General features: G+C 47.8%; 1 protein-coding gene across 5 annotated transcripts in view; it reads right to left on the minus strand.

Annotated features, from left to right (window-relative positions):
• The window catches only part of TRAPPC9 (trafficking protein particle complex subunit 9), a 570,835-nt gene extending 559,321 nt beyond the window's left edge, over positions 1 to 11,514 (minus strand). For all 5 annotated transcript variants that reach the window (XM_060611403.3, XM_060611405.3, XM_060611407.3 and 2 more), the window contains exons 1-2: positions 11,383 to 11,514; positions 2,305 to 2,898 (exon numbers count right to left, since the gene is read on the minus strand). In XM_060611403.3, the coding sequence (XP_060467386.1) occupies positions 2,305 to 2,888 (584 nt within the window). In that variant the 5' untranslated portion in view covers positions 2,889 to 2,898; positions 11,383 to 11,514. The remainder of the gene's footprint in view (positions 1 to 2,304; positions 2,899 to 11,382) is intronic.
• Positions 11,515 to 26,220: the final 14,706 nt, after the last annotated feature.

Here is a 26,220-nt window from a genome sequence, read left to right on the forward strand (position 1 = left end):
CTTTGGATCGCTCTGGTCTCTGGATCGCTCTGGTCTCTATGGATCGCTCTGGTCTCTTTGGATCACTCTGGTCTCTATGGATCCCTCTAGATCTCTATGGATCGCTCTGGTCTCTATGGATCGCTCTGGTCTCTTTGGATCGCTCTGGTCTCTATGAATCACTCTAGATCTCTATGGATCGCTCTGGTCTCTATGGATCGCTCTGGTCTCTATAGATCACTCTGGTCTCTTTGGATCGCTCTGGTCTCTTTGGATCGCTCTGGTCTCTGGATCGCTCTGGTCTCTATGGATCGCTCTGGTCTCTTTGGATCGCTCTGGTCTCTATGGATCACTCTAGATCTCTATGGATCGCTCTGGTCTCTTTGGATCGCTCTGGTCTCTATGGATCCCTCTAGATCTCTATGGATCGCTCTGGTCTCTATGGATCGCTCTGGTCTCTTTGGATCGCTCTGGTCTCTATGAATCACTCTAGATCTCTATGGATCGCTCTGGTCTCTATGGATCGCTCTGGTCTCTTTGGATCGCTCTGGTCTCTATAGATCACTCTGGTCTCTTTGGATCGCTCTGGTCTCTTTGGATCGCTCTGGTCTCTGGATCGCTCTGGTCTCTATGGATCGCTCTGGTCTCTTTGGATCGCTCTGGTCTCTATGGATCACTCTAGATCTCTATGGATCGCTCTGGTCTCTATGGATCGTTCTGGTCTCTTTGGATCGCTCTGGTCTCTATGGATCGCTCTGGTCTCTATGGATCACTCTAGATCTCTATGGATTGCTCTGGTCTCTATGGATCACTCTGGTCTCTTTGGATCGCTCTGGTCTCTATGGATCGCTCTGGTCTCTTTGGATCGCTCTGGTCTCTATGGATCGCTCTGATCTCTGTGGATTGCTCTGGTCTCTGTGGATCACTCTGATCTCTATGGATCGCTCTGGCGCTCCTCCCCTGCTCGCTTGCTCTCTCTCTCTCTCTCTCTCTCAAAAATAAATATTAAAAAAAAGAAGAAGAAGAAGGGGACTAAGAGACTAGGTGCCCAAGGCCACGAAGCCGACACTCTCCCTCACTCAAGGGGACCTCCTCTAGGCAAACTATCACACGTCATTCTCTTCCGTGCATGGACACAATGGTCACAGCACAGGGAAGCAGAGCAGGGGACAGACCAGGGAACAAACAGCACAGAGAGCTAACCTGCAATTCTGGGGCAAAGTTCAGTTGTTGACTGAATTTCAGGGGAAATGTGAGGCCTGATCTTTTCCTGCTCTGTCCAACACCCCCTCTAATACAGAGAACGTGAACACACTTTCATCTGTATAAGGATCTCTTTGGGAAGTCCCTGGTGGTGTTTCTGACACCCTGATGATGCTTGTCTAGGCTGACTGTCAGCGAGGAGTCAGACGCTGTGGCTATCGTAGGAAGAAGGGGCCTGACCCGTGCGCAGCACCCAGGCTGGGCGGCCAGACCTCCTTTCCTGCTCAGCTCAGCTCAGCTAGCTCCTAGCTCTGGCGCCTCTCCTGCTTTGGCACCTCATCTATGAATCGAAGGGACGAGGATGAATCAAAGTTTCAAACTGGGCGCTGAGGCAGTGCTATCCAATAGGAATAAAATGTGAGCCACGGAAATAAGACTTTCCTTCCAGTTGCCACAGTTTAAAAAGTAAAAAAACTACTGAAATTGATTTTAGTATTTTGTTTAACTAATACATGTAAAATACTACCATCTGACATGTAAAAATATTAATGAGGCGCCTGGGTGGCTCAGTCGGTTAAGTATCTGACTTCAGCCCAGGTCATGATCTCACAGTTCATGAGTTCGAGCCCCGCGTCAGGCTCTCTGCTGTCAGCACGGAGCCCACTTCGGATCCTCTCTTCCCCTCGCTCTCTGTCCCTCCCCCACTCATGCTCTACATCTCTCTGTGTCTCAACAATGAACAAACATTAGAAAAATAAAAAATACATTAATGAGATGTTTTCTTTTTTCCATGCTAAGTCTCAATACCTGATGTGCGTTTTACGTACAGCACATCTCAGCTCAGACTGGTCACCTCTCTGGTACTCACAAGCCACAAGGGGCTACCATGTTGGACAGCACCTCAGGGGGTCCCACAAGGAGTCTGAAACGGGGGAGGAGGGGTACACACTAACCCTGCAAGGATTTCCCTTAACGGAAGGCTGGCCCATCCTTACAAGTCTGAAAACTGCGGACTGCACCTGTCTACCCCCCACTGCAGTGCAACTCTGCTATCTGCTTATCCCGTCTTGCCGTCCAGAAGCAGCCCGATCACGAAGCCTCTGGGCCCCCAGGTAAACTTACCTGCTGTCTGTGTCCAGTCCCACAAAGTCCTTTTTCTCAAACGGGACACAGAGGAGGGGGATCTTATCCCCAGACTTGTCTGTGGCCCTGTCCAGACGCTTGGACTCGAGCACAATGAAGAGGGATTCGATGAAGTCCTCGATTCTCTTCTCCACCGCCTCACAGTCCTCGTAGTTGGGGTAGAAGGCCACATCGGTGCGCGGCTGCTCCGTGATCTCCCCCTGCAGCCCAAAGACGAAGAGGCGGGAGTCGTAGAGCGTGGAGCCGTAGATCTCCTTCTGCACGTGGAACTTCTCGAAGGTCTGAGGCCAGTCCTTGGCCGAGAAGCAGTCTGTGATGGTGATGAGGCCCACGACCTTGCGATGGGTCTGGAAGTCGCCCCACTCGTTGTTCTCCGGTGGGTAGTGGTGCCTGTAGCGGATGGAGAGCACCCGCTGGGAGTCCCGCACGCTGATCTGGCTCACGGAGGAGATCCTCTTGTAGATCCTGAAGAAGTTCTCTTCCGACACAATGCCCACAGGCTGCACCACCACGAGGAGGGTCTGGTGGTCCTCGGCACATTGCATGTAGTCAGGGACACTCATTTTGAAGACCCTGCCCAAAGACAGAAAGGGGACTTTGAGGTGCACGGGTGTTGAAGGCTGTCGGCCCACCTTGGGATACGGCGGTTCTGACGCTCACCACCGGGGAGGCCGGGTAAGCCCCACGCAAAGCCGCGGGCTACAATCTGTCCTTGGACTCCTGCACACGGCCACCACGGCTCTTATCACAATGCCACGGCTCTCGGTCTAGGCCTCGAGGTCCTGCAGAAAAAGCGCGTCTCTCATTGTCTATTTCCAACACCTGGCCAGGTGCCGATGGAACCACTGAACTGCTCCCTCTTCCCCTCGGCGGGACATAATGAGAAGAACCACAGTGGAATCAGAAGATCTGGAGTTGAACTCCGGTCTACAGGACATAAATGGTTTATATGTGTAGCGTCTCACTTAAACCTCTCCGTAACACCACCTCAACTCTACTGGTGGAGGACCTGAGGCAAACAGAGGCCCCCTGAGAGGCAGTGTTTGAGCCCGAGTCCCACAGCAGGTGCCACACGGCCCGCCACTACCCCTCCTAGCAGGCATTCTCCAAACATTCTCTTCCACGCCGCCTCAGAAAGAACCACACCCACCGCAGCGTTCAACAGAGAGGTATGGCAGTCCCTGGGAGACTTCTCAAGCCCTCGAGGGCCAGGGCTGAAGGCGGAGATTTAAGGTTTTCTGTTTCTCAAAAGGAGCCATGGCTTTAAAAGCAACAGCAAAACACATATCTGGTCCAGGCCTTCACTGCGCAGAGACGAAGGGAAGCCCAGAATGGCAGTGGACAGGCCCTACAGACAAGGACCATGGACAGGCCCTACGGACAAGGACAAGGACAGGCCCTATGGTCAAGCACCGCAGACAGGCCCTATGGACAAGGACAAGGACAAGCCTTACGGACAAGCACCGCGGACAGGCCCTACAACAAGAACAAGGACAGCCCCTATGGACAAGGACAAGCCTTACGGACAAGGACGGCAGACAGGCCCTACGGACAAGCACCACAAACAGGCCCTAAGGACAAGAACAAGCCTTAGGGACAAGGACAAGCCTTACGGACAAGGACTGCGCACAGACAGGCCCTACGGACATGGACTGCAGACAGGCCCTACGGACAAGAGGCCCTACGGACAAGAACAAGGACAGGCCCTATGGACAAGCACCGCAGACAGGCCCTATGGACAAGGACAAGGACAAGGACAAGGACAAGCCTTACGGACAAGCACCATGGACAGGCCCTACAACAAGGACAAGGACAGCCCCTATGGACAAGGACAAGGACAAAACTTACGGACAAGGACCGCAGACAGGACCTACAGACAAGCACCATGGACAGGCCCTATGGACAAGGACAAGGACAAGCCTTACAGACAAGGACCGCAGATAGGGCCTATGGACAAGCCTTACGGACAAGGACCATGCACAGACAGGCCCTACGGACAAGTGCCGTGGACAGGCCCTACGACAAGGACAAGGACAGGCCCTATGGACAAAGACAAGGACAAGCCTTATGGACAAGGACGGCAGACAGGCCCTACGGACAAGCACCAAAGACAGGCCCTAAGGACAAGAACAAGCCTTAGGGACAAGGACAAGCCTTACGGACAAGGACAGGCCCTACGGACAAGCACCATGGACAGGCCCTACGGACAAGGACCATGTCGCAGCAGCACCTGCAAGTCCTGGGCGCTGTGGAGGCATGAAGCGTCCACGAGGCCCAGGAGAACAAGTGCATAGAAGAAAGAAAGAAAAGACAAGGACAAGCACACAGGCCTTCTCTCCACAGTGCTGTACGGTGAAGTGTCACCAAGTTATTCAGTATGTTTGCACCCAAAATAGAGGTGTCACAGGTTACAGAAGTTGGGAATTTTGAGTCACGATGGAAATCCCAGCCTTTGCTATGGCGTTCCCACTTCCTGCAGGGGCTCAGCGGGCACTCTGAGCCAGGCTCTACACAAGCCATGAGCTCTCCCAAATACAGATCCTTATTAACATGTGCACACATCACACCTAGACCCACCTAAGAAAAGCCACCTACAGATAAGATCGAATTAATGAAATTTAAAGCAGCCAAGTAACCCACGTTATCAGCAAAAAGGATGCTGCCAGCCCATTAGGTGGCAGAGGACATGGAGGCAGGCACAAGTCCTTCGAGTATGTCCCTGGCTGTCAAGCTATGTGACCACGAGTCGCATAGTTTCACCAAGGTTTAGTTTTCTTTTTTGTGAGGGGCTCTGGTTGACATTAATGATGCGTAAAAGTTCATCATTCACATACCCAACATTTAGTGACAACTTCCCACATGCCAGGCTCCGTACAGAGGAAAAGACAGGGTCCCACACATAGTCATGAGTACAAAGAGAAGAAAGATGTTAATCCTCCCCAACCTGGTATATAGATTCAATGCTACTCTGATTAGACTTCCTACCGGGAAGTCTATATATAGAGAGAGAGACTGTCAAGAACAGCCAAGAATCACCACTGAGGAGGGGCATGTGTCCCCCTCCCCAACAGCAAGACCAGATACAACTGCTAACAGGATACAGGGTTTCTTTTGGGGCTGATGAAATGTTGTAAAACCAGTGGTGGCTACGTAGCTCTGTGAATACACTAAAAACCGCTAAACTGTAGATTTAAATGGGTCAAATGTATCGTATATAAATTATATTTCAATAAATCTGTGGAGGGGAAAAAAGACCACATAAAAAGCTACAGTCAGCACAGGGTTGGCACAGGGATAAAAAGAAAGATGGACCGTGATCATGCCCAGACCCAGACCCACACATACATGGTCATTTGAAATATGGTAGAGGTGCCATTGTAGAGCAGTAGGACAGGACAGACTCCCCAATAAATGACACCGAGACAATGGGTAATCCATGTGTAAGAAAGACACTTGACCCAATCAGAATATGGGGAAAATGCTCAAATAGGTATCTTTGAAGAGGAAACTCAAACAGCCAAGACATGGACAGAAGGATGCCCCGCTTCAATGACAATCAGGAAAAAGCAAATTAAAGCCATAGTGATAGACCATTTCACACCCAAAATAAATGGACAAAATAAAAGTCTTATTGTGGGGGCGCCTGGGTGGCTCAGTCAGTTAAGCGTCCAACTTCAGCTCAGGTCACGATCTCACGGTCTGTGAGTTCGAGCCCTGCATCGGGCTCTGGGCTGATGGCTCAGAGCCTGGAGCCTGCTTCCGATTCTGTGTCTCCCTCTCTCTCTGCCCCTCCCCCGTTCATGCTCTGTCTCTCTCTGTCTCAAAAATAAATAAACGTTAAAAAAAAAATTTTTTTAAGTTTTATTGTGGTAAAATATACATATCATAAGATTTACCACTATGGCGCTGAGTATATTCACATCATTGTGTAGCTGCTTCCAGAACTTTTCCATCTCTCCCACCTCACACTCTGCACTCAGTGGACAACGACCCCCCAACCCCGCCCTTCCCGTCCCTGGTAGCCACCATTCTGACTTTCTGTCTCTGTGAATTTTTTTTTATTTCTTTAATATTTGTAAATTTTAGAGAGAGAGAGAGACAGACAGAGCATGAGCAGGGGAGGGGCAGAGAGAGAAGGAGACACACAGAATCAGAAGCAGGCTCCAGGTTCTAAGCTGTCAGAGCAGAGACTGACATAGGACTCTCAAACTCACAGACCGTGAGATCACAACCTGAGCCAAAGTTGGACGCTTAACCGACTGAGCCACCCAGGCGCCCCACTGTCTCTGTGAATTTAGCTGCTCTGGATCCCTCATGTAAGTGGAATCATACACTATGTGTCCTTTTGTGACTACCTTATTTCGCTTAGCAGAATGTATTCAGGGCTCATCCGTATTGTAGCATGGGTCAAAATTTCCTTCTTTTTGAATGCTGAGTAATATTCCGTTGTATAGATATACTATTTATTGGGGCACCTGGGTGGCTCAGTCAGTTAAGTGTCCGACTTCAGCACAGGTCATGATCTCACAGTTTGTGGGTTCGAGCCCCATGTCGGGCTCTGTGCTGACAGCTCAGAGCCTGGAGCCTGCTTCGGATTCTGTGTCTCCCTCTCTCTCTGCCTGCCCTGCTTGCGCTCTGTCTCTCACTCTCAATAAAAATTTAAAAAAATAAAAAAATTTTAAAAAGTAACTCTCCTATATGACAGTGGCCATACAGACTGGTACATCCTAGGCAACTCTGGCCTGCAGACGGCAGGAGACATAAACAAAGGTTCTTAGAAGCCAGAACTAAAGACAACCCAAATGTCCACTGTCAGGAGAATGGATAAATGAACTGTGGCCCTCCAACATAACGGAATACTACAGAACAGTGAACATGAATGACCCAGGAACACGGTTGAATCTCAACAACACGATGGACAAATAAAGATGTGGATTAACGCAAAGAGCGTAATTCTCCCCCCTTACATAAAATTAAAAACCAGGCAACACTAAACAATATACTGTTTAGGGATATTTACACGCATGGTAAAACCATAAAGAAAAATAAATTTGATGTCCATCAACTGACAAATGGATAAAGAAGATGTGGTTTATATATACAATGGAATACTACTTGGCAATGAGAAAGAAGGAAATCTGGCCATGTGCAGCCACGTGGACGGAACTAGAGGGTATTACGCTAAGTAAAATAAGTCAGTCAGAGAAAGACAGATACCATAGGTTTTCACTCACGTGTGGATCTTGAGAAACTTAACAGAAGACCACGGGGGAGGGGAAGGGAGAAAAAAAGTTACAGAGAGAGAGGGAGGCAAACCATAAAAGCCTCTTGGATACTGAGAACAAACTGAGGGTTGATGGGGGGTGGGGGAGAGGGGAACGTGGGTGATGGGCATTGAGGAGGGCACCTGTTGGGATGAGCACTGGGTGTCGTATGGAAACCAATTTGCCAATAAATCATATTATAAAAAAAGAAAGAAAAATAAATGTGGGTAGTGGTTCCTTGCATGGCAGAGAGGAGCGTAGTTCGAGAGAGACACAGCAGGCTTCAGAATTAGCAGTTCTGTCCCATTCCTTAAGCTGAATGGCAGACACGGGGGCATGAGTTTTGCCATTCTTTAAACTATACATAAACATTACGTATACTTTTGCTATCGTCTGTATTTTAAAATTTTTAAACAGTTGAAAAGGGGAGAAGGTCCAACTTCAAGGAGCTTACAGCCTACTTGTCAGCAGGTCAACTAGTTTTGGAGGACTTGGGGGGGGGGGTTGGTTTTTTCTTATTTTAGAGATGGGGGAGGGACACAGAGAGAGAGAGGGAGAGAGAGAGAATCTCAAGCGGGCCCTTCAATCTCCCAACCGTGAGACCAAGACCCAAGCGAAAATCGAGTCAGATGCTCAACCAATTGAGCTACCCAGGCGTCCCCAGGTCAAGTAGTTTTAGAGCCTCGCCTCTGCACCTGTCCTCTGTCAGCAGGGTATGCTGCTTAGTCCTGCAATGCCTTCTTCTCTGAGCAAGAAAACTGAGACACAAAAGAGGCAGGTGCAGGGGCGCCTGGGTGGCTCAGTCGGTTGAGCGTCCGACTTCCACTCAGGTCATGATCTTGCGGTCCGTGAGTTCGAGCCCCGCATCAGGGTCTGTGCTGACAGCTCAGAGCCTGGAACCTGCTTCGGATTGTGTCTCCCTCTCTCTGCCCCTCCCCTACTCATGCGCGCGCTCTCCCTCTCTCTTAAAAAATAAACAAAATTTAAAAAAAAGAGGCAGGTGTGTTACAGACGCAGATCCACCTGAAGATGGGTGGACGGGGAGTCCTGGACATGGGTCTCAGGACAGGCGTTCCGTTTCCCTAGCCTCAAGTAAAATGAGAAAAACCAGAATAAAACTAACCTTACGTAAATTTAGTAGGTGCTTTATAAATATTCACTACTATTGTAATTGATGGTAATGAGCTTCCACATTTTTTGGCCTTAAAACACCCTGGTTTTTACAAAATGTTGGTGAGAATAGATGGCGGTTATTTTTCCATTGTCCTATCTAGGCCAACACTAACACTGGCATGCCTGTCTCTGCCCCCAGTTTTCCGGAATTTACGAATCTATGAAATCTAAACAAATAAGTCACCCTGAACCAAATGATCCCTCTGGGTCCCTTCGAGTTCTAACAAGGCACTAAAAGACACCAGCAATCAAATCCACGCCCCAGGTCAATAAACCTTACAGCAGCCTCACGCAAGGATTATCCCCGAGGCGGCTCAGTTTCAGCAAACTTCTTCACTTTTGCCCCAAATTCAAAATACGCATCTAACACAGGAGGAAACTGGTCTCACGCAAGCTGGAGAAAAGAAATCCACTGGGCTCTCTATAACGTGCCCTATTGAGATTTCCCATCAATCCTAAGAAAGAAGTATTACTGTCTTTAATCTCACAGATGAGGTAAGGCTCCGTCATTCTGTTCACCATCTCCTAATAGTATCGAACACAATATTAAAACATCAAAACTATATTTCTTCAACATGGTAGTCCCCCCAAAAGCTAAACATAAAGCTACCGTATAAACAGCAATTCTACCCCGAGGTACCTACCAAAGAGATTCGAAAACATACGCCCACGCAAAAACTTGTCCACAAATGTTCGCAGCGGCCTTATTCTTAATAGTCAAAAAACGGAAACAACACCAGTGTCCATCAACTGATGAACGGATAACCAAAATGTGGTCTATCCAACAATAGGCTGTTACTCAGACATAAAGGGAACAAAGTACTGATGATACAGCTACCACACGGGTGAACCTTGAAGGCATGCTACGTGAAAGATCGCCAATCACAAAAGGCCATGCACTGCATGACTCCACTTATATGAAATGCCCACAACATGCACATCCCTGGAGACAGAAAGTAAACTAGGGGCTGCAGGACCAGAGAATAAGTCGCTAGCAAGGAGAAAGGAGTTCTTTTTGAACTGATAAAAAATGTTCTGACACGACGATGATTGCACGACTGTGGATATAGCAGAACCATGCGGCTGTACATTTTAAATGGGTGGATTTTGTGGTATGTGAGTGATAGCTCAATAAACCAGTTATTTAAAAAACTACGTTTCTGGGGCGCCTGGGTGGCGCAGTCGGTTAAGCGTCCGACTTCAGCCAGGTCACGATCTCGCGGTCCGTGAGTTCGAGCCCCGCGTCGGGCTCTGGACTGATGGCTCGGAGCCTGGAGCCTGTTTCCGATTCTGTGTCTCCCTCTCTCTCTGCCCCTCCCCCGTTCATGCTCTGTCTCTCTCTGTCCCAAAAATAAATAAAAAACGTTGAAAAAAAAAATTAAAAAAAAAAAATAAATAAATAAATAAATAAATAAAAAACTACGTTTCTTGGGGCGCCTGGGTGGCTCAGTCGGTTGAGCGTCCAACTTCGGCTCCGGTCATGATCCCACAGTTCGTGAGTTCCAGCCTCACGTGGGGCTCAGTGCTGACAGCACAGAGCCTGGAGCCTGCTTGGGATCCTAGGTCTCCCTCTCTCTCTCTCTCTCTGCCCCTCCCCCACTCATGTTCTCTCTCTCTCTCTCTCTCTCTCTCTCTCTCAAAAACATTTTTAAAAATTAAAATAATAAAATAAAATAATAATTAATAAATAGTTATATTTCTTGACAACTAGTTTTCCGTCTATACTACTAGTCTGCCACACAATTTAAGAAAAACAAACAGAACCCTGCCAGGAGATCTTTAGTGTGGCAATATTCCTGGGTCTCCAACATCATGCCTCCGATGCTGTTGTGTCATGTTCACAAGCACTCGCTGGGCTGGATTAGGAACTGGCTGCAATTATTTTTCAAAAATTGCCAGTCACTAGTTTAAACTGGTGGTGGGGGGGGGGGGGGAGAGATGGATGGAGGATGTCACAGCCCCACGCCTTCAGTTCATTTTGAACTAAACCGAGCCCTCTTCAACATTTTAATCCCTCTCTCTAGAAAAAAAAAACAAAACATAGGAACTCAACAAGCACCCTGTCTGAACACCAGAAAACCGTGGGTTAAAAGACATCTGTGCCGGCGGTTCCCGAGAAGGAGAGGAGCGTAGGCAAGCAGAGTGCGGGCACGCGTCTGTCCCCGCCACCCCAGTGGGGTCAGCCGGAGTTGACCACGCGAAGATCTCACCCCGGGGAAGAGCGCCTGCGGGCGCCGAGCTCACTCGGAGGCACTCTCTACCCCGCGCAGAGCCAGGATGGCAGGCACGGGGGGGGAAGCCCCGGGCAGGCCGGGCGCCCAGCCGGGAGAGAGACCGGCGCCCGCCGGGGGTCCCCAGACCCGGCTCGGCGCAAGAGGGGAGGGGGCCGCCGCCGCGCGCCGCGGAGAGCAGGGCCCGGGACCCCGGGGTGGCAGGTGCGGACGCGGCCCTGGACACGTGTGCTGCGGGAGCCGGGCAGGGTCACGGGCTGGGGCGGGTACGAACTGGACCCCGGCCCGGGCAGGTGCGGGCTGACTCGCGCCGTCGCTCGCCGCCACACACAGGCAGCCCTCCCGCAGCCGGCCGAACCCCGGCCCGGAGCCCCCCACCTCGCACTTACACAGCCGGCGCCCCGGGCCCGGAGCAGGAGCCGACGGCCTGGCGGGCGGCGGAGCCGAGCAGCCTCTGCGGCCGCTCCCCCTACTCAGAGCTGGCGCTTCCTACCAGCGGCCGCGCCGGCACCCTCCTGCGCATGCGCGGGGCCAGTCCGGGCCCGGGCTCCGCTCCGGGCTTTACGAGAGACGCGGAGGGCCGCAGGGAGGGGGAAGAGAGAGGGGAAAGGAGAGGAGAGGGGAAGGGAGGGAAGGGACAGCAGATACCGGGAGAAAGCCTCCCCTCCTGGGTCGCCACACCCAGCAGGGTGTGTGTCTCAGCGCCACTTTCTAACCCCCTCGAGGCGCGCTGCTCAAACTTCAACGCCCCTGCCGGGGCCCGGCAAGACCCCTAAAGTGTCAGCCCACCGCCCCCTCCCCCTGCCAGGCTCCCCTCCTCCCCGGGGACCAAGCACCCACAGAAGGGATCGCTGATGTTCAGAACTACCTGTTGGCTGTAGTTGTTCTCCTTTTGCAGGCTTGGAAACAGGCACGCGCGGTCTAAGCGTCCTCCTGGGCGTGCTTCACCCGCGCAGCAGCCGGGCTGGGCAGGGGCGCGAGGTGAAAGGTCAGAGCCGGAGCAGGAGCGTGGTCCGATCCCTCGTGGGTGGAACCTCTACCCCCCTGGAGGGCCCCAGCAATCCATCCACACCCAGCCCCCACCGACCCCGAAATGGCCCGGGGAGGGGGGGCGGGGCAGCTGTTCCAGAGGGCAGAAGCCACTTAAGGATTTAAACTTACCTATTTTAAAAATAAATTTAAAAGGAATTTACATACATAGCTTAGATCATCCACAGCATGTTTGGAAAGACACACAAGGAATTGTTAATGGTGCATCTCCAGAAAGGGCTTCGAGAACTGAGGGTGATGGAGGGAGACACTCTTTCCCTTGTGCATCTTTGTGTTCTGTTTAAATATTTTACCATGAGCATGTATTTCTTTTTCAATTAAAAAAAAATGTTTCTAGGGGCACCTGGCTGGATCAGTCAGTTAAGCGTTGGACTCTTGATCTCAGCTCAGGTTTTTATGTCAGGGTCCTGAGTTCAATCCTTGCATTGGGCTCCCAGCTGGCGATGAAGTCTACTTAAATTTAATTAATTAATTCTTTTAATGTAATAGAAGACCAGAATGGTCCCCTCAGCAACTACAGCAGCCATGAAAACCCATGTTTGCTTTGAGTCAGGCAAGCATTTATTGCCTCTTTGCTACGTGCCCAGTGCTGTTTTATGACTTACTTTATTATTCATGTTTTCTATAAAATAATAAAATGCTATCCCTCATCCTTGTCCAGGGCCAGTGGAAAACCAATTGAGTTTTTATTGAATTGCTTTCCAAAGAGTAGGAATGAGTTATAAGCAGAACAGATCTTCAGGGAAAAACAAGTAGAGCAGATTTCCAGCATACCAGAGAACCAGGAGGTGTTTTCAACAGAGGCACACAGGGACTGAGCGAGAGTGCCTTCATGACAACACAAAAAGATGCCCATAGTGCCTGCTCCATGGCACTAGGAGCGAATGTCGACAGTTACAGAAAACAGCCATCTATTGGGCCACCCTTGACGGAGGTCTGTGTGCCAGGAGTAGAGCCCCATGACTTAGTAGTTCACACTGTCTTCATAACCTCCATGCAGAGTAGCTATTCTTAGTGTTGATGAGCTATTCTTAGTGTTGATGTCCAGAAAGGACACACAGCTTGGCTGCGGTTACACAAATGGCTGGTGTCATTTAGGGATTCAAATCCAGGGCTGTCTGACTCCATGGCCCGTGCTCTTTCCATAGTCTTCCTCTGTTCTTATTCTCTAAATGAATAAGACAAGCAATTAAAAAGCGAGACTGAAAGCTGGCAAAAGGAAACACTGCTATTTTAGTACAGTGTTTCTCTGTTTACAGTGCACTCACTTATACTAATTTATTTTATTGTTCCAGCAAGTCTGTTAGAGAGAGAGAAAGAGAGAGAGAGAGAGAGAGAGAGAGAGAGAAGGAGACTAGCCTACATTCTTACCAACGAGAAAGCTGAGGCCAGAGAATGCAGAGGCTGGCATTCAAATGGATCCATGGGGGTGTCCACACCAGTGCAGGGCTGTCTTGCTCCTGGAGTTGTGCCCCTTTCATAGCTTTAACATTTCCCGAGTGTCTCATCTGAATGTTCAGAATTCAAAGATGACAAAATCTGCTCTCCAGGAGTCTGTAGATTGGACTCAAGATGGACTGGAAGGAGCCTCTAAAGTAATCAGGTCCAACCCCACCCATACCAGATCCCTTCTACAAAAGTCTTAGTGGAGGTGGAAAGTTTGATGATACAGAGCTCTATTAGGAAGTTCTCCAATAAAATGAGGCAGAATTTGAGGCTTATTAGAAACATCCCAAAGATGAGGACCAACGCCCAGGAGGCTTTGTGGAGTTCAGAACCGTCACTGAAACATGAGTCACGAGTGCAGGGAGAGCACCTACCCCATCACTCACTAACTACACAACCTCAATGTCTTCCTCCATAAAACGAGGATAATCACTTCATGGGCGGTCGCCAGGATTCAATAAAATCACATAGGAGAAAGCGTGTTGAGACACAGTGGGGCAGACTGGGGTTCCATCTCAACACTGTCACATGCTGCTTCTTCAGCTTTGGGAGAGGGTGACCACATACCTTGATTTCTCTGAAACAATCCCAGTTTATGCCTGTTGTCCTGACTACGAGTGTTCTGGTCAAGCGATATGATCTCCCCACTTTGGGCAAGTCCATCACCCCTCAGGATTTCTGATCCCCCAAGAGCTTAAAGGGTTCCTCACCCCTCTCCGTGTTGTACGGCTCTGTTCTACCCTGCAGTCTACTCAAACACGCCTGTAGTGCCCTGTCTCACTTGGGCTCTCTAGTTCCCAAGCGAAAAGGGAAGAGGTTCATTTTGTTAGCTACAACTACCTAATACCACTAAACACCAGCCACTGGAGCGGGTCTTTCCCATCTATTCCCTCACAGTAATAAAATCACAAAAGCCACCACTTACCTGGCAGGTAACGTGCAATATGCTGATCACAAAATTTCTCGTAACCCTCATGAGGACTTTACGAGGTAGGTTGTTCTGATTTAGGGGGACTAAGCAATAACATCCCTGTTTTCCCCTCCTGAGTGTGGAACAATTGGGAAGCAAGACACAGAATCAGACAGCGGATATTTACAACTCAGTTTTATTACCAATGTGTTGGTTCGACAGGGTGCTTTGGACCTGGAGGCCAAACTTTGATTTTGGTTTACGAAATCCTTCCCCTTCGCATTATTCAGACTCGAGTCTTAGCCAGCGCTGGACAACCAGAGGCCAGAGAGAGTGAGGGGCAAAGCCGGGATTCAAACCAAGAGAAGCGCCAAAGCTCAGGTTAAACTTCACGACACCCGCGCGAAGAGCTACACTCTTTTCCGAGGTAAAGCCTTTCAGTGTTCCACTGCTGCTTTGGGGCGGGGGAGCTCTCCGCCGAGGTCCTTGCAGGAGGATGGGATGGGTGTCCCCTCCCTTTGCAAGGGCGGAGAAGAGAGGCGACACGGTTGCAAAGGAGGGAGCCAGCCAAATCGTGGACTCCTGGAGTCCGACTCGGGTCTAAATCCCCAGCGCCGAGCACAAGCTCCGACACAACGTACTCTCAGGGAAAGTTGAGTGAATCAATCCATTCTATGAATGAGCGAATGAATGAAACTCCAGAGCCCGCCAGAGGTCGACAGCGGGTCGGCTAGCGGGGCTTCTAACTGACCAATCAAAGCCTTCGCTCGCGCGACACGCCCCACCACTGACACGCCCCCGGCCCGCCCGTCTGCAATCCCACCGGCTGCGCAGAAATCCCGGAGCAGCGGTTCCGTAAACCTGGGTCGGTGGGAAGTGCGCATGCTCCAGATCTGGCAGGCCGCTAGGCGTCCTTTAACCGCGGCTTCCAGGGGGCGGATTTGAAAGCGACTGGCAGGACGACGGAAGCCAAGCTCCACCTGCGTCCCCAACAGCTCCTCCCGCAGGATCCGAGTTGGCTGTTGGCTAATCCCAACCCCGTCACGACAGCCCAGCTACGCGGGGAGAGATGCTCCCAATTGGAACCTCTCCACAGGCCGCAGGGTACGCGACGAGAGGCCGGAAGTGACGAATGGGCGCGAGCGCCGGGACCGCGGTTCGACGCTCGTTGCCGGGGAAACCTGGCCAGTCGCGGGCGTTCCGAGTGCGTCAGCGGCTCCGAGGTCCCCGCGCGGGGCGGGCCAGCTGCAGGCCGGGAGGGACCTACGGCCTGACTCTTGGGCACGCCCTTTTCCGCCCAGAAATACGCGACAGGGGAACCCGACGCAGGGGGGTGGGAGGCGGTGGGTCCTGCGCCCGTCTCCCTCTGCAGCGGGGCGACCCGCCCACCCGGCTGCTGGGCGTTCAAAGCCCAGGCCTGGACTTCGGGGCAAACCCGCGGCCCTTTTCTCGCCCCGTCTAAGCCATCCCCTTCTGCGCCTCCTGGTGTTTTCGGTGTGGTCCTTCGGCGCAGAGGGCCCTCCCCCCCAGCACAGGGCTGCCCCCCGACCTTCCGCTGCAGGGCACCTTCCCCGGCAGCGCCGGTCCCGGACTGATGGGTTTCCTCTTTGAACCGCCCTGTGCTCCCTCACACTTTCTTCTAGAAGTGCACAGTCGTTTCGTTTCACAGAGACCGGTTCTTTGTCCCCAACGAGCTTGTGTGGGGGAACACTGTTTTGGGTTAACGTTTTTACGTAATTTCAAAGTCACAGGAAACTGGCGCAGAATTGTAAAAAGAACTCCCATACACTCTCTCTCCTTATTCACCAATGATTTACATTTTTGCCAAATTTGTTTTTTATCATTCTCTAGATAGATAGATATAGGTATCCATGAACATATCCTAGCTGGGTACTTTGTAGCTATTTCCCCCTGTTGCAATTAGTTGTCAGATCTTTTATCTGGAACGGTTTCTCAGTCTTTCTTTGCTTTCGTGACTTTAATATGTTGGAAGAATGCAGGCCAGCTATTTTCTAGACCGTTCCTCAATTTGAGTTTGTCTAATGCTTTCTCCTGATTAAATTCGGGTTATGTCTTTTTTTTTTTTTTTTTTTTAATGCCATAGAAATGGTGTAAGCCCTTAGTGCCTGTGGTCTCAGTCCACTCATGATGTTGGTTTGTCCCATTATGATAACTGGTCACTTGGCTAAGGTGGAGCTTGCTGTCTCTCCCCTGTAAATTTATTCCTCTTCCTGTTGTGATAAGTAATTTGCGAAAAGATACTTTGAAACTACATAAATAGCGCATTTTCCTTCAAACTTTCAGCAACGAACTTAACATCCACGGGAATCTCAAGAATGATTGCCAAACAGCCTAGTAATGACTACAATATACTGTTTACTACATTTCAAACAATGCAAATGAGCTGTGGCATTTTCTCAGAAATGACATGTGTTCTACCAGATAGCAGGTGATCAGTAAATATCATTTACTATGTTAGGTTTCGTTCTTTTATAGATTAATAAAGAGGCTTCCTGTTTCATGAAGGATAATTAGAAGCATCATGTTAATTTGACATGCAGATCATTCTTGTTCCTGCTAGCATCTACCTCTGTGCCTGTCATATATTAGCAATAAGTTCTTGGAATCAACAAAGGAAAACATCCCCAAACACACACACACAGAAACTACATACGCCAAAGACTGAAAAGTTATAAATTTGAGCAGCTAATACTTATGAGTTCTCACCAATACATGGTGGTAACTTATAGAACCAGAGAGATTTAAAGATAAATTATATTCAACTTAAGAAAATCTATTTTACATTTTTAAATCTTTTTTAAACTGCACCCCTAGGATCCCACTGAGGACCCGCAATGGCCACCCTGTCCTCTCACACACTTTACATTTCAAAATAAAGTTTAAATAAGGGAAAAAATATTTTTAAGAGAAAAATCCTGAGAAGGGGGAAATCATGGGTAGCTGCAATTCCATATGTGACCACCAGGTGGAGGAATAAGCTAAGTAGCTACTAAAAAACAATACAAAACAAAACAAAAAAACCAAGCATCTTGTCTGGCCTGAGTTAGGATCTAATTGCCTTAAATTGCCTCCAAAGCCTTGGATTTTGTCAGTTTGTCAGGGAAGCCTGGGTCAATCAGTTCTGGGCAAATTCATAGTCTACTGAAGCTGAAAAGCAATTCACAAGAGAAAGCTGAATTGGTTAGTGGCTTAATTCTTGAACTCAGTGGTTTGAGAATTCAACTGTTTTATATTATATTATTATATTATATTATATTATATTATATTATATTATATTATATTATATTATATTTATATCATATTGTATCATTTTATATGTTACATATAATATGTAATAATCCAATTGGAAATGTATGTTGTATATTACATATATTACAGATGTTATTATAATTCAAGTCATAGTATTCTTTATACATTTTGTGTGTTTTAAATATTACAGCATTAAGGCTAATTTTTATTTTTATTATTATTGGGGTTTTTTAGTTTTAGAGAGTGTGTGTGAGCACCGGAAGGGGCGGGGCAGAGGGAGAGCAACAGAATCTTAAACAGGCTCCATACTCAGCACAGAGCCCAATGCAGGGCTCAGTCCCACAACTCTGCAATCATGATGCTCAACCAACTGAACCACCGAGGTGCCCCTAAGGCCAATTTTTAAAGGAAAGACTGAGGCCGTGTCTCTACTGCCTGCCAACTTGATACGGGATATATCTGAATTATTCAAAGAACATCAATTAAATTATTCAAAAAACATTGATCAAGTGGAAGGGTATTTTTAACTTCAATTATCCATACCTTTTCCATTTCTTCTTTCTCTGAAGCAGAGAAAGAGGATTCAGATTGCTTTTGAAACAGTAGAATGGTGGTTACCAGGGGCCGGGGGTTGTCGAAATTGCAGAGACATTGGTCAAAGGGTACAAGCTTGCAATTAGAAGATGAATAAGTTGTGGTATATTGTTGAGAGAGAATAAGTTGTAGAATAATGCTGTAGTATATTCTTCAAAGTTGCTAAGGAACTAGATCATACATGTTCCCACCACCACAAGGAAACAATAAGTATGAGATGGGATGTGTTAGCTAACACAACAGCAGTAAAACCTACTGCAACATACAGGTGTATCCAGTCAACATGCTGCATACCCTATTACACAATGTCATATATCAGCTGTATCTCAATTTAAAATAAAAAGAGAGAGAGAGGAGGGGCCCCTGGCTGGTCCAGTCAGCAAAGCATGGGACTCTTGATCTCAGGGTCGTGAGTTCGAGCCTCATGTTGGGAGTAGAGATTACTTTAAAAATATATATATACTTTTTAATGGGGGTGCCTAGGTGGCTCAGTCGGCTAAGCATCCGACTTCAGCTCAGGTCATGATCTCACAGCTCATGGGTTCGAGCCCCACATCGGGCTCTGTGCTGACAGCTCAGAGCCTGGAGCCTGCTTCGGATTCTGTGTCTCCAGTCTTTCTCTGCCCTCCCCCATTTGCGTGCTCTCTCTCTCTCTTAAAAAATGAATAAACATTTAAGTTTTTTAATTTTTTAAATAAAAAAGAGGATTCATATCAAACTGAATCAATGCTAATGGGACAACTTTAAATCATGCACCACCTGACCGGACGCAGTAAAGGGAACATAGCATCACTTCTGGGATGTTTCTGCCAAAGATGCACAGCCTGGATTTAATCATGAAGAAACAACAGATGAGCCAAAATTAGGGACGTTCCACAGAAGAGCTGACCTTTGATCTTGAAAAGCAAGTGTCGAGGTCATACAAGTGAAGGACAGACTGAGGAACCATTCCAGATTAGAGAAGAAGAAACAGACAAGACAACTAAAAGTCACACATGACTCTGGACTGGATCATTCTGCTAGAAGAAGGAGGAGGAGGAGGGGAAGGAGGAGGAGGGGGAGGAGGAGGAGGGGGAGGAGGAGAGGGGGAGGAGGAGAGGGGGAGGAGGAGGAGGGGGAGGAGGAGGAGGGGGAGGAGGAGGAGGGGGAGGAGGAGAAAGAAAGAAAAGGAGCGGTGGGTAAAACTTGAACAGAATCAGTCTGAGGATCAGACCATACTCATGTATCAATGATACTAATGTATCAACGCTAATGTCCTGATTTTGATGGTTGTGGTTTATGCAGGAGAATGTCTTTGTGGAAAGTACACACTCACCTCTCTAGGGGTGTTGAGGCAACAGGTCAGCCATGCACACTAAAATGGTTCAGGAATAAATTATGTGCACTATACTTGAAACAAGTTTGCACTTGTTGAAAAATCATTAAAAAGAGAATTCCAAAGAAAGTCCAAGCAGTAAAAATACACTGCAATTTCCTGGCCTGACTCAGAGGTACTGAATGACAACACTGGAGGTGTGGCCTTAAAATGTGTATTTTTAAAAGCACAGTCAGGTTTGGAAAGTAACTAGTTCCAAGACCACAGAAAAGGAAGAATAATCTGTACCTGCAGACCAATCTCCTTCCACCTTCGTTTCCCTGAGATCATCGCTAGGGCAGCTAAAGAAGTCTGTTCCACACAAGTTGCCTGGTTCGATGAAACCTTCTGAGGCTCCCAGAAGGAAGGACTTCTGGGGGCCCCAGCCTGGTCCAGGGCTGCACCCTTGCTGTCCCCTGTGTTAAGACACAGCCTCAGGTTAAAGAAGCTGAGGCTGGTGATGGCAGGTCCTGGGGGCCCCCTTCCCCTCCCTCATCATCCCCAGGAAAACTGCTGTAGCTCTCTTTTCTTTTCTGCCTGGACCCAAATGCCATCCCAGCTTCCCCTCGTGAGTCCTTATGTGCCCAAACAACCCCTGAAAGATACTTCAAGGAGCCCCAGGACAGCCACCTTCAATAGGACCTTACAAGGGCTTCAAAAATCGCTCCCCATGGTTACACATAACTCTGAAGATACTAAAAGCCAATAGATCGTGTTCTTCAAATGGGTAAATTGTGTGCCTTGTGACTTCTATCTCAATAAAGTTGTTTTCTTTTAAGTTTATTGATTTATTCTGAGAGAGAGAAAGAGAGAGAACAAGCAGGGGAGGGGCAGAGAGGGTGCAACAGAGGATTCAAAGCGGGCTCTGTGTTGACAGCAGAGAGCCCGATGCGGGACTCCAACTCACGAACCGTGAGATCATGACCTCAGCCAAAGTCAGACGCTTAACCAACAGAGCCCTCAATGAAGTTATTTAAAAACTCACTCCCTGCCTGCCAGTCTCACCCCTGCCGTCCCACCCTGACGCCCTGGTTCAGTTTCCTGAGTGTCATTCTTCCCACACCTCTGAGTTCTCCAAGACGCTGTCCTCTCTCCTCCCTACAATGCCCATCAGGCAAATTTCTACTCACTCTTGGAATCTGAACTCAAGACCTTCACCCTCTGGGAAGCCCCCTTGACTTTCCAAGCAAAGGAAGTTACTCTGTCCTCAGGGCTCCCTCCACCACCCCGCCGTGTCTCTTTGTTGTAAGACTTCCCACTCCGTGCTGTGATTGACTGTTCTCTGACCTTCTCTAGCACGGGGACCAGGATGAGTAAGGGCTTCAGTGGAAAGTTGTTTCATGAGTAAAACGTAATGATGTTGGAATATGGGCTGCAGCCCAGAGAAAGCAGGCTTGACTCAGAAACCCTGGGTGGGCAAAGATAACATCTTTATGTTATCCCAGGGGCCTCAAGGAATAAACTAGCATTTGACAAAGAAGACAGTCATTAATAGTCAGAATCACCTATTTTATTATGTTGTACTAAAATCAGCTACCATTTATTGATTGCCTAAAATATGCAGATACTATTCTAAGAACTCTATGCATAGTCTTGTTTTAGGGGACTCAACCCCTACTGAAAATCGCAATGTCCACACGCACTCTGCAGACTATGTCTGCAGTGGGAGAATGGAGTCTCTACCCGCTCCTAAGAGAGAGTGTGTAAGAGCAAGGAGGGAGGCCGCTGGTAACACCAGAAGTGGCAAAGCCCGTGCCTTAGCTCCGCCCCTATGTTACAAGTCTGTGAAAGTATAATTTTCAAAAAGTGAAAAACAAATATAGGGAGAATAACAGCATTCAGGCCTATCCTCCCACTGTCGACCTACCAGAAAATGGGAAGGACGGGGGTCTGGGGGGCTCAGTGGGTTAAGTGTCTGACTCTTGATCTCGGCTCAGGACATGATCTCGTGGTTCGTGAGATTGAGCCCCGTGTCGGGCTGTGCACTGACAGACTGCTTGGGATTGTGTCTGTCTCTTTCTCTCTGCTCCCCCCCTCCCCATGCTCACTCCCTATCTCTCTCTCTTTCTCCAAATAATAAACTGAAAAAAAGAAAGGAAGAAAGAAAGAAAGAAAGAAAGAAGAAAGAAAGAAAGAAAGAAAGAGAAAGAAAGAAAGAAAGAAAGAAAGAAAGAAAGAAAGAAAGAAAGAAAGAAAGAAAGAAAAACTGGGAGGAAAAAAGCCTGTGTTCAGACCCCAGGACAGGGCGGCTCCCAGACAGAAGAGAAACAAAAGAGGACCTGTGTGTGATCACCCCCTTCCTGCCTAGAGCGCACGCCTGACCCACGGCCCAGACAGGGGTAACTCAAAGCCCACCAGTTCCACCGTGTTGAGGACACAGAGACTGAAAGGAGAGGACTGGGGACAGCTACCCCCAAAGTTGCCCATGAGTTCCCGGACTCGGCATCCAGGAGCCCCTGCACAGGAAGAGCACAAACCCTCCCTCTCCCCTTATCAGGTCCTGGCCGGGGCGCTGTGCGTCAGGCTTGCTGGCAGGAATGTAACACGATGCAAAGGCTTTGATGTTAAGATGTGGCCAGTTCCGTTAGACACACACACATTTGCTGTACGATCCAGTCATTCCCCTCTTAGGAAGAGGGACAAAAACCTACGTTCACGAATGTTACAGCTGCTTCATTCCTGATGGTCACCAATGGGAAATAACCCAGTGTTCATCAGCAGGAAAATGGGACAATCCAGAGCAAGAGAAAGGAGAAACGACCGACACCTGCCGCCATGCGGAGGTCTCTCTTCCTTGTGCTGGTGACAGACAGTCTGGCACAGAAGAGTAAATGACTTCATTTACACGAGACTCTAGAAAAGACGCATCTCACCTACCCTGACATGAGACATCACGTGTTGCCTGGGGCCCAGATCGGAGTTGACTGGAAAGGGGCACAGGGGCTTTCTGGGTTGACGGAAATGTCTGTACTTTGATCGTGCCGGTGGTCTGCAGGTGGTGGGTGCACTGACCAAATCTCATTGACTTCTACACTTAAAATGGGTACATTTTATCATGTGTAATAACGTACGCAGTCAAGTTGATAACAAGTACACAAAATGAACCTGAAGCAAATCAAAACTCCCCGGAAGAAATAATACAGAAATAAGGCTGTAAAATGAATACAAAATAAAGCTCTAAGTTTCGGACTGCAACGTTGCATGTCTATGAGACGATATTCATTTGCCTTGCTCTAGCTCAAAATCCTGCGTGTCCTATCAGTTTTCTACAATTGAACACCTGACCTCACGTATTTATTAAAGCCCAATTTACAACACCAGACTGACCCTACCCAGCGCTCAGCAGGACTCTGAAAGAACGCATGGTAAACTCTGTCTCATTTCCAAGTGTTGGATAATTTTTCCTTACAATTAGAATTTTTGAGACGTGTCAAAAGCGTGCTGGGGAGAAAACCAATTTTCTCCAAAGCCTTTTTGTTGGCTTTTATTGTTCTCAGCAACAAGAAAGGGTTTGTGAGATATTTTTACTCTCCCCCACCACACACACACACACCAGCTCAGACTGTAACTCATTTGCATACCCTGCACGATTTCAGTGAAGAAGAGAAAAAGTTTCTTTTGGCAAAAAAAAAAAAAAAAAGAAAAAAAAGAAAAGTCTCATTTTGCTTTTGACAGATCAATGTTATATGTAGACATGTTACTTTATAAAATTTTCGTAAGCATTATTCAGACTCAGCGGGCAATTATTTTCATGAACATTTCCCAAAATATTATTGGATGCTATAAATTAATATATACATGTTTTTACTTGGCAAAGGTGAACAAGGATTAACAATATTTCAATTTTCCCACCTTCTTCTGAGTATGCTGGGTTAAACAGGATGCTTCTTTGTCAAAAATAGCAAGTATATTTAAGAGTCCTGTGCTAGAAGTCCAGAGAATTGAGAGGCACTGTGATAGCACATTTCTTCTATTCCCATCTACTTATTACTATTTTAATGTCTTTTTTTAAGTTTATTTATTTTGAGAGAGAGAAAGAGAGAGAGCACAAAAGCAGGGGAGGGGCAGAGAGAGAGAGAGAGAGAGAGAGAGAGAGAGAGATATGCAGGACTTGAACTCATGAACCATGAGATCCTTGAGCAGAAATGAAGAGTCAGATGTTCAACCAACTGAGCCACCCAGGGACCCCTCCCATCTACTTATTTATGTGAATAAGTTTCTCAACATTTACACACTAAAGCTAAAACTAGGCATAGGATTGGTGCTGGATTTCTCTCCTTCAAGCAAAAAATAAAACTGTGGGGGTGCTTGGCTGGCTCAGGGTTGTGAGATCAAGCCCCATGTTGGACACAAATCTTAGCTTAAAAAAAACATTTGCAGATTCATAAAATAAATTTAACATGTTTATTTTACTATGAGATTTATTTCCAATGAAACCTTTATGTCAATTTAATATTTATCCATATTTATAATATATTTGTGATGCTTTGGTCAATTGTGTGCCGGTGGTAACTTTAATGATAAGTCCACAAAAAAGAAAAACATTCTAATTCGTAGAATCTATGGGCTTCGGAAGTTTAAAGTTGTTTTTAAATGTCAATTTGTGTAGATATTTTTATCGAAAGGAAATATGTCAGGTGATCAGTAAAAGAATAAAACTCAGGGGGGCACCTGGGTAGGTTGAGTGTCTGACTCTTGGGTTTCAGCTCAGGTCATGATCTCATGATCATGACATTGAGCCCCAAGTCAGTCCATGGTCTGCACAGAGCCTGCTTGGGATCCTCTCTCTCCCCCTCTCTCTGCCCCTCCCCAATTCACAAACATACATGTGTGAACTCTCTCTCTCTCTCTCTCTCTCTCTCTCTCTCTCTCAAAAATAAATAAATAAACTTAAAAGAAAAGAAAAGGAAAGGAAAGAAAAGAAAAGAAAAGAAAAGAAAAGTAAAGAAAAGAAAAGAAAAGAATAAATCCTGGTGCGGGAAATGGAACAGGAATAGGACTTCAAGGTTCAAGGACAGTTTGTTTCCAGGGGGTTATGACACTTGGTATTTACATTCTACTTGGATGCAGTTAAAAGCAACATTTAAAAAATGTTTGTTTATTTATTTATTTAGAGAGAGTGTGAGAGAGGGGCAGAGAGAGAGAGGGAGAGAGAGAATCCCAAGGAGGCTCTGCACTGATAGGGGCTCAAACTCATAAACTGTGAGATCATGACCTGTGCCGAAGTCAAGAGTCAGACGCTGAACCAGCTGAGCCACCCAGGAGCCCCTAGTGACATTTTTGTGTTAAAATTTCAGTATTTATAAATGCTGGAATTTACGTCCTTTGCAACTGCTTAAATTGAAAACATTTAGATATCTACATAAAACCCACTAAAAAACATATGTCATTTTTGAGAATTCTTCAAAAAATCTTACAGTCATTGGTGAAGCATAACAACTTCTCAGGAAATGTAATACCAGTCAAGACGGGGGTAAATTTAAGCTTTGACATGTCCCTTCTGTTCCAAATCACAGCAATATGGAGAACATACAAAAGAAGGAAATTTAAAAATACGTAAAATAATAACCCAAAAATACGGCACATAATCCCCTTGATGGGAAACAGAAGACACAGAACTGAAGGGGGAAGGAGTGTGGGAGACCTGGGCTTGGCAGAGGAAGGTGGGGTTGAATCCAGGAGGGGAATGAGCACTGCAGGCACACCATGTTAGACGTGAAAGGACACAAGACCAGAGGACAAGGTCCAGACCCACAGGGGCTCCCCACTTGCGAATGGGGACTACGAAACATGCCCTAGCAAACTAATAGACCAGGAGTATCTTGAAGCCTCCCAACAGCCTTCCAAATTGGCATGATCAGGGGCGCCTGGGTGGCTCTGTTGGTTGGGCATCTGACTTCAGCTCAGGTCATGATCTCATGGTTCAGAGGTTCCAGCCCCTTGTCGGGCTCTGTGATGACAGCTCGGAGCCTGGAGCCTGCTTCAGATTCTGTCTCTCTCTCTCTCTGCCCTTCCCATGCTCACTCACTCTCTCCCTCTCAAAATAAATAAATAAACTTTAAAAAATACAATAAAAGCAGGGGCGCCTGGGTGGCTCAATTGGTTGAGCGTCCAACTCCAGCTCAGGCCATGATCTCAACGGTTCGTGAGTTCGAGCCCTGCGTCAGGCTTTGTGCTGACAGCTCGGAGCATGGAGCCTGCTTCGGATTCTGTGTCTCCCTCTCTCTCTGCCCCTTCCCTGTTCAGCCTCTGTCCCTTTCTCTCTCTCTCTCTCTCTCTTAGAAGTAAACATTAAACAATTTTTTTTGATAGGCATGATGATCACAGGAATACAATGGCCCCACGGATATCAACATGCTGATGCCCAGAACCTGGACATAGGGGACCTTTCCTGGAGAAGCGGCCTCTGCAGATGTGATTGAATTAAGGGTCTGGTGATGGGACATTGGCCCATGGGCCCAGTGGGGTCTCGAAGGTCCTTACAAAAGGAGGCAGGAGGGTTGGAGTCAGAGACGGAGATGTGGCAACAAAGGCAGATGTCACAGAAAAGAGACCTGGAGGGGCTGCATTGCCGGCTGTGAAGGTGGAGGAAGGGGCCACAAG

Source organism: Panthera onca, chromosome F2 (genome assembly GCF_046562875.1).
Source record: "Panthera onca isolate mPanOnc1 chromosome F2, mPanOnc1 haplotype 2, whole genome shotgun sequence".
NCBI lineage: Eukaryota > Metazoa > Chordata > Mammalia > Carnivora > Felidae > Panthera > Panthera onca.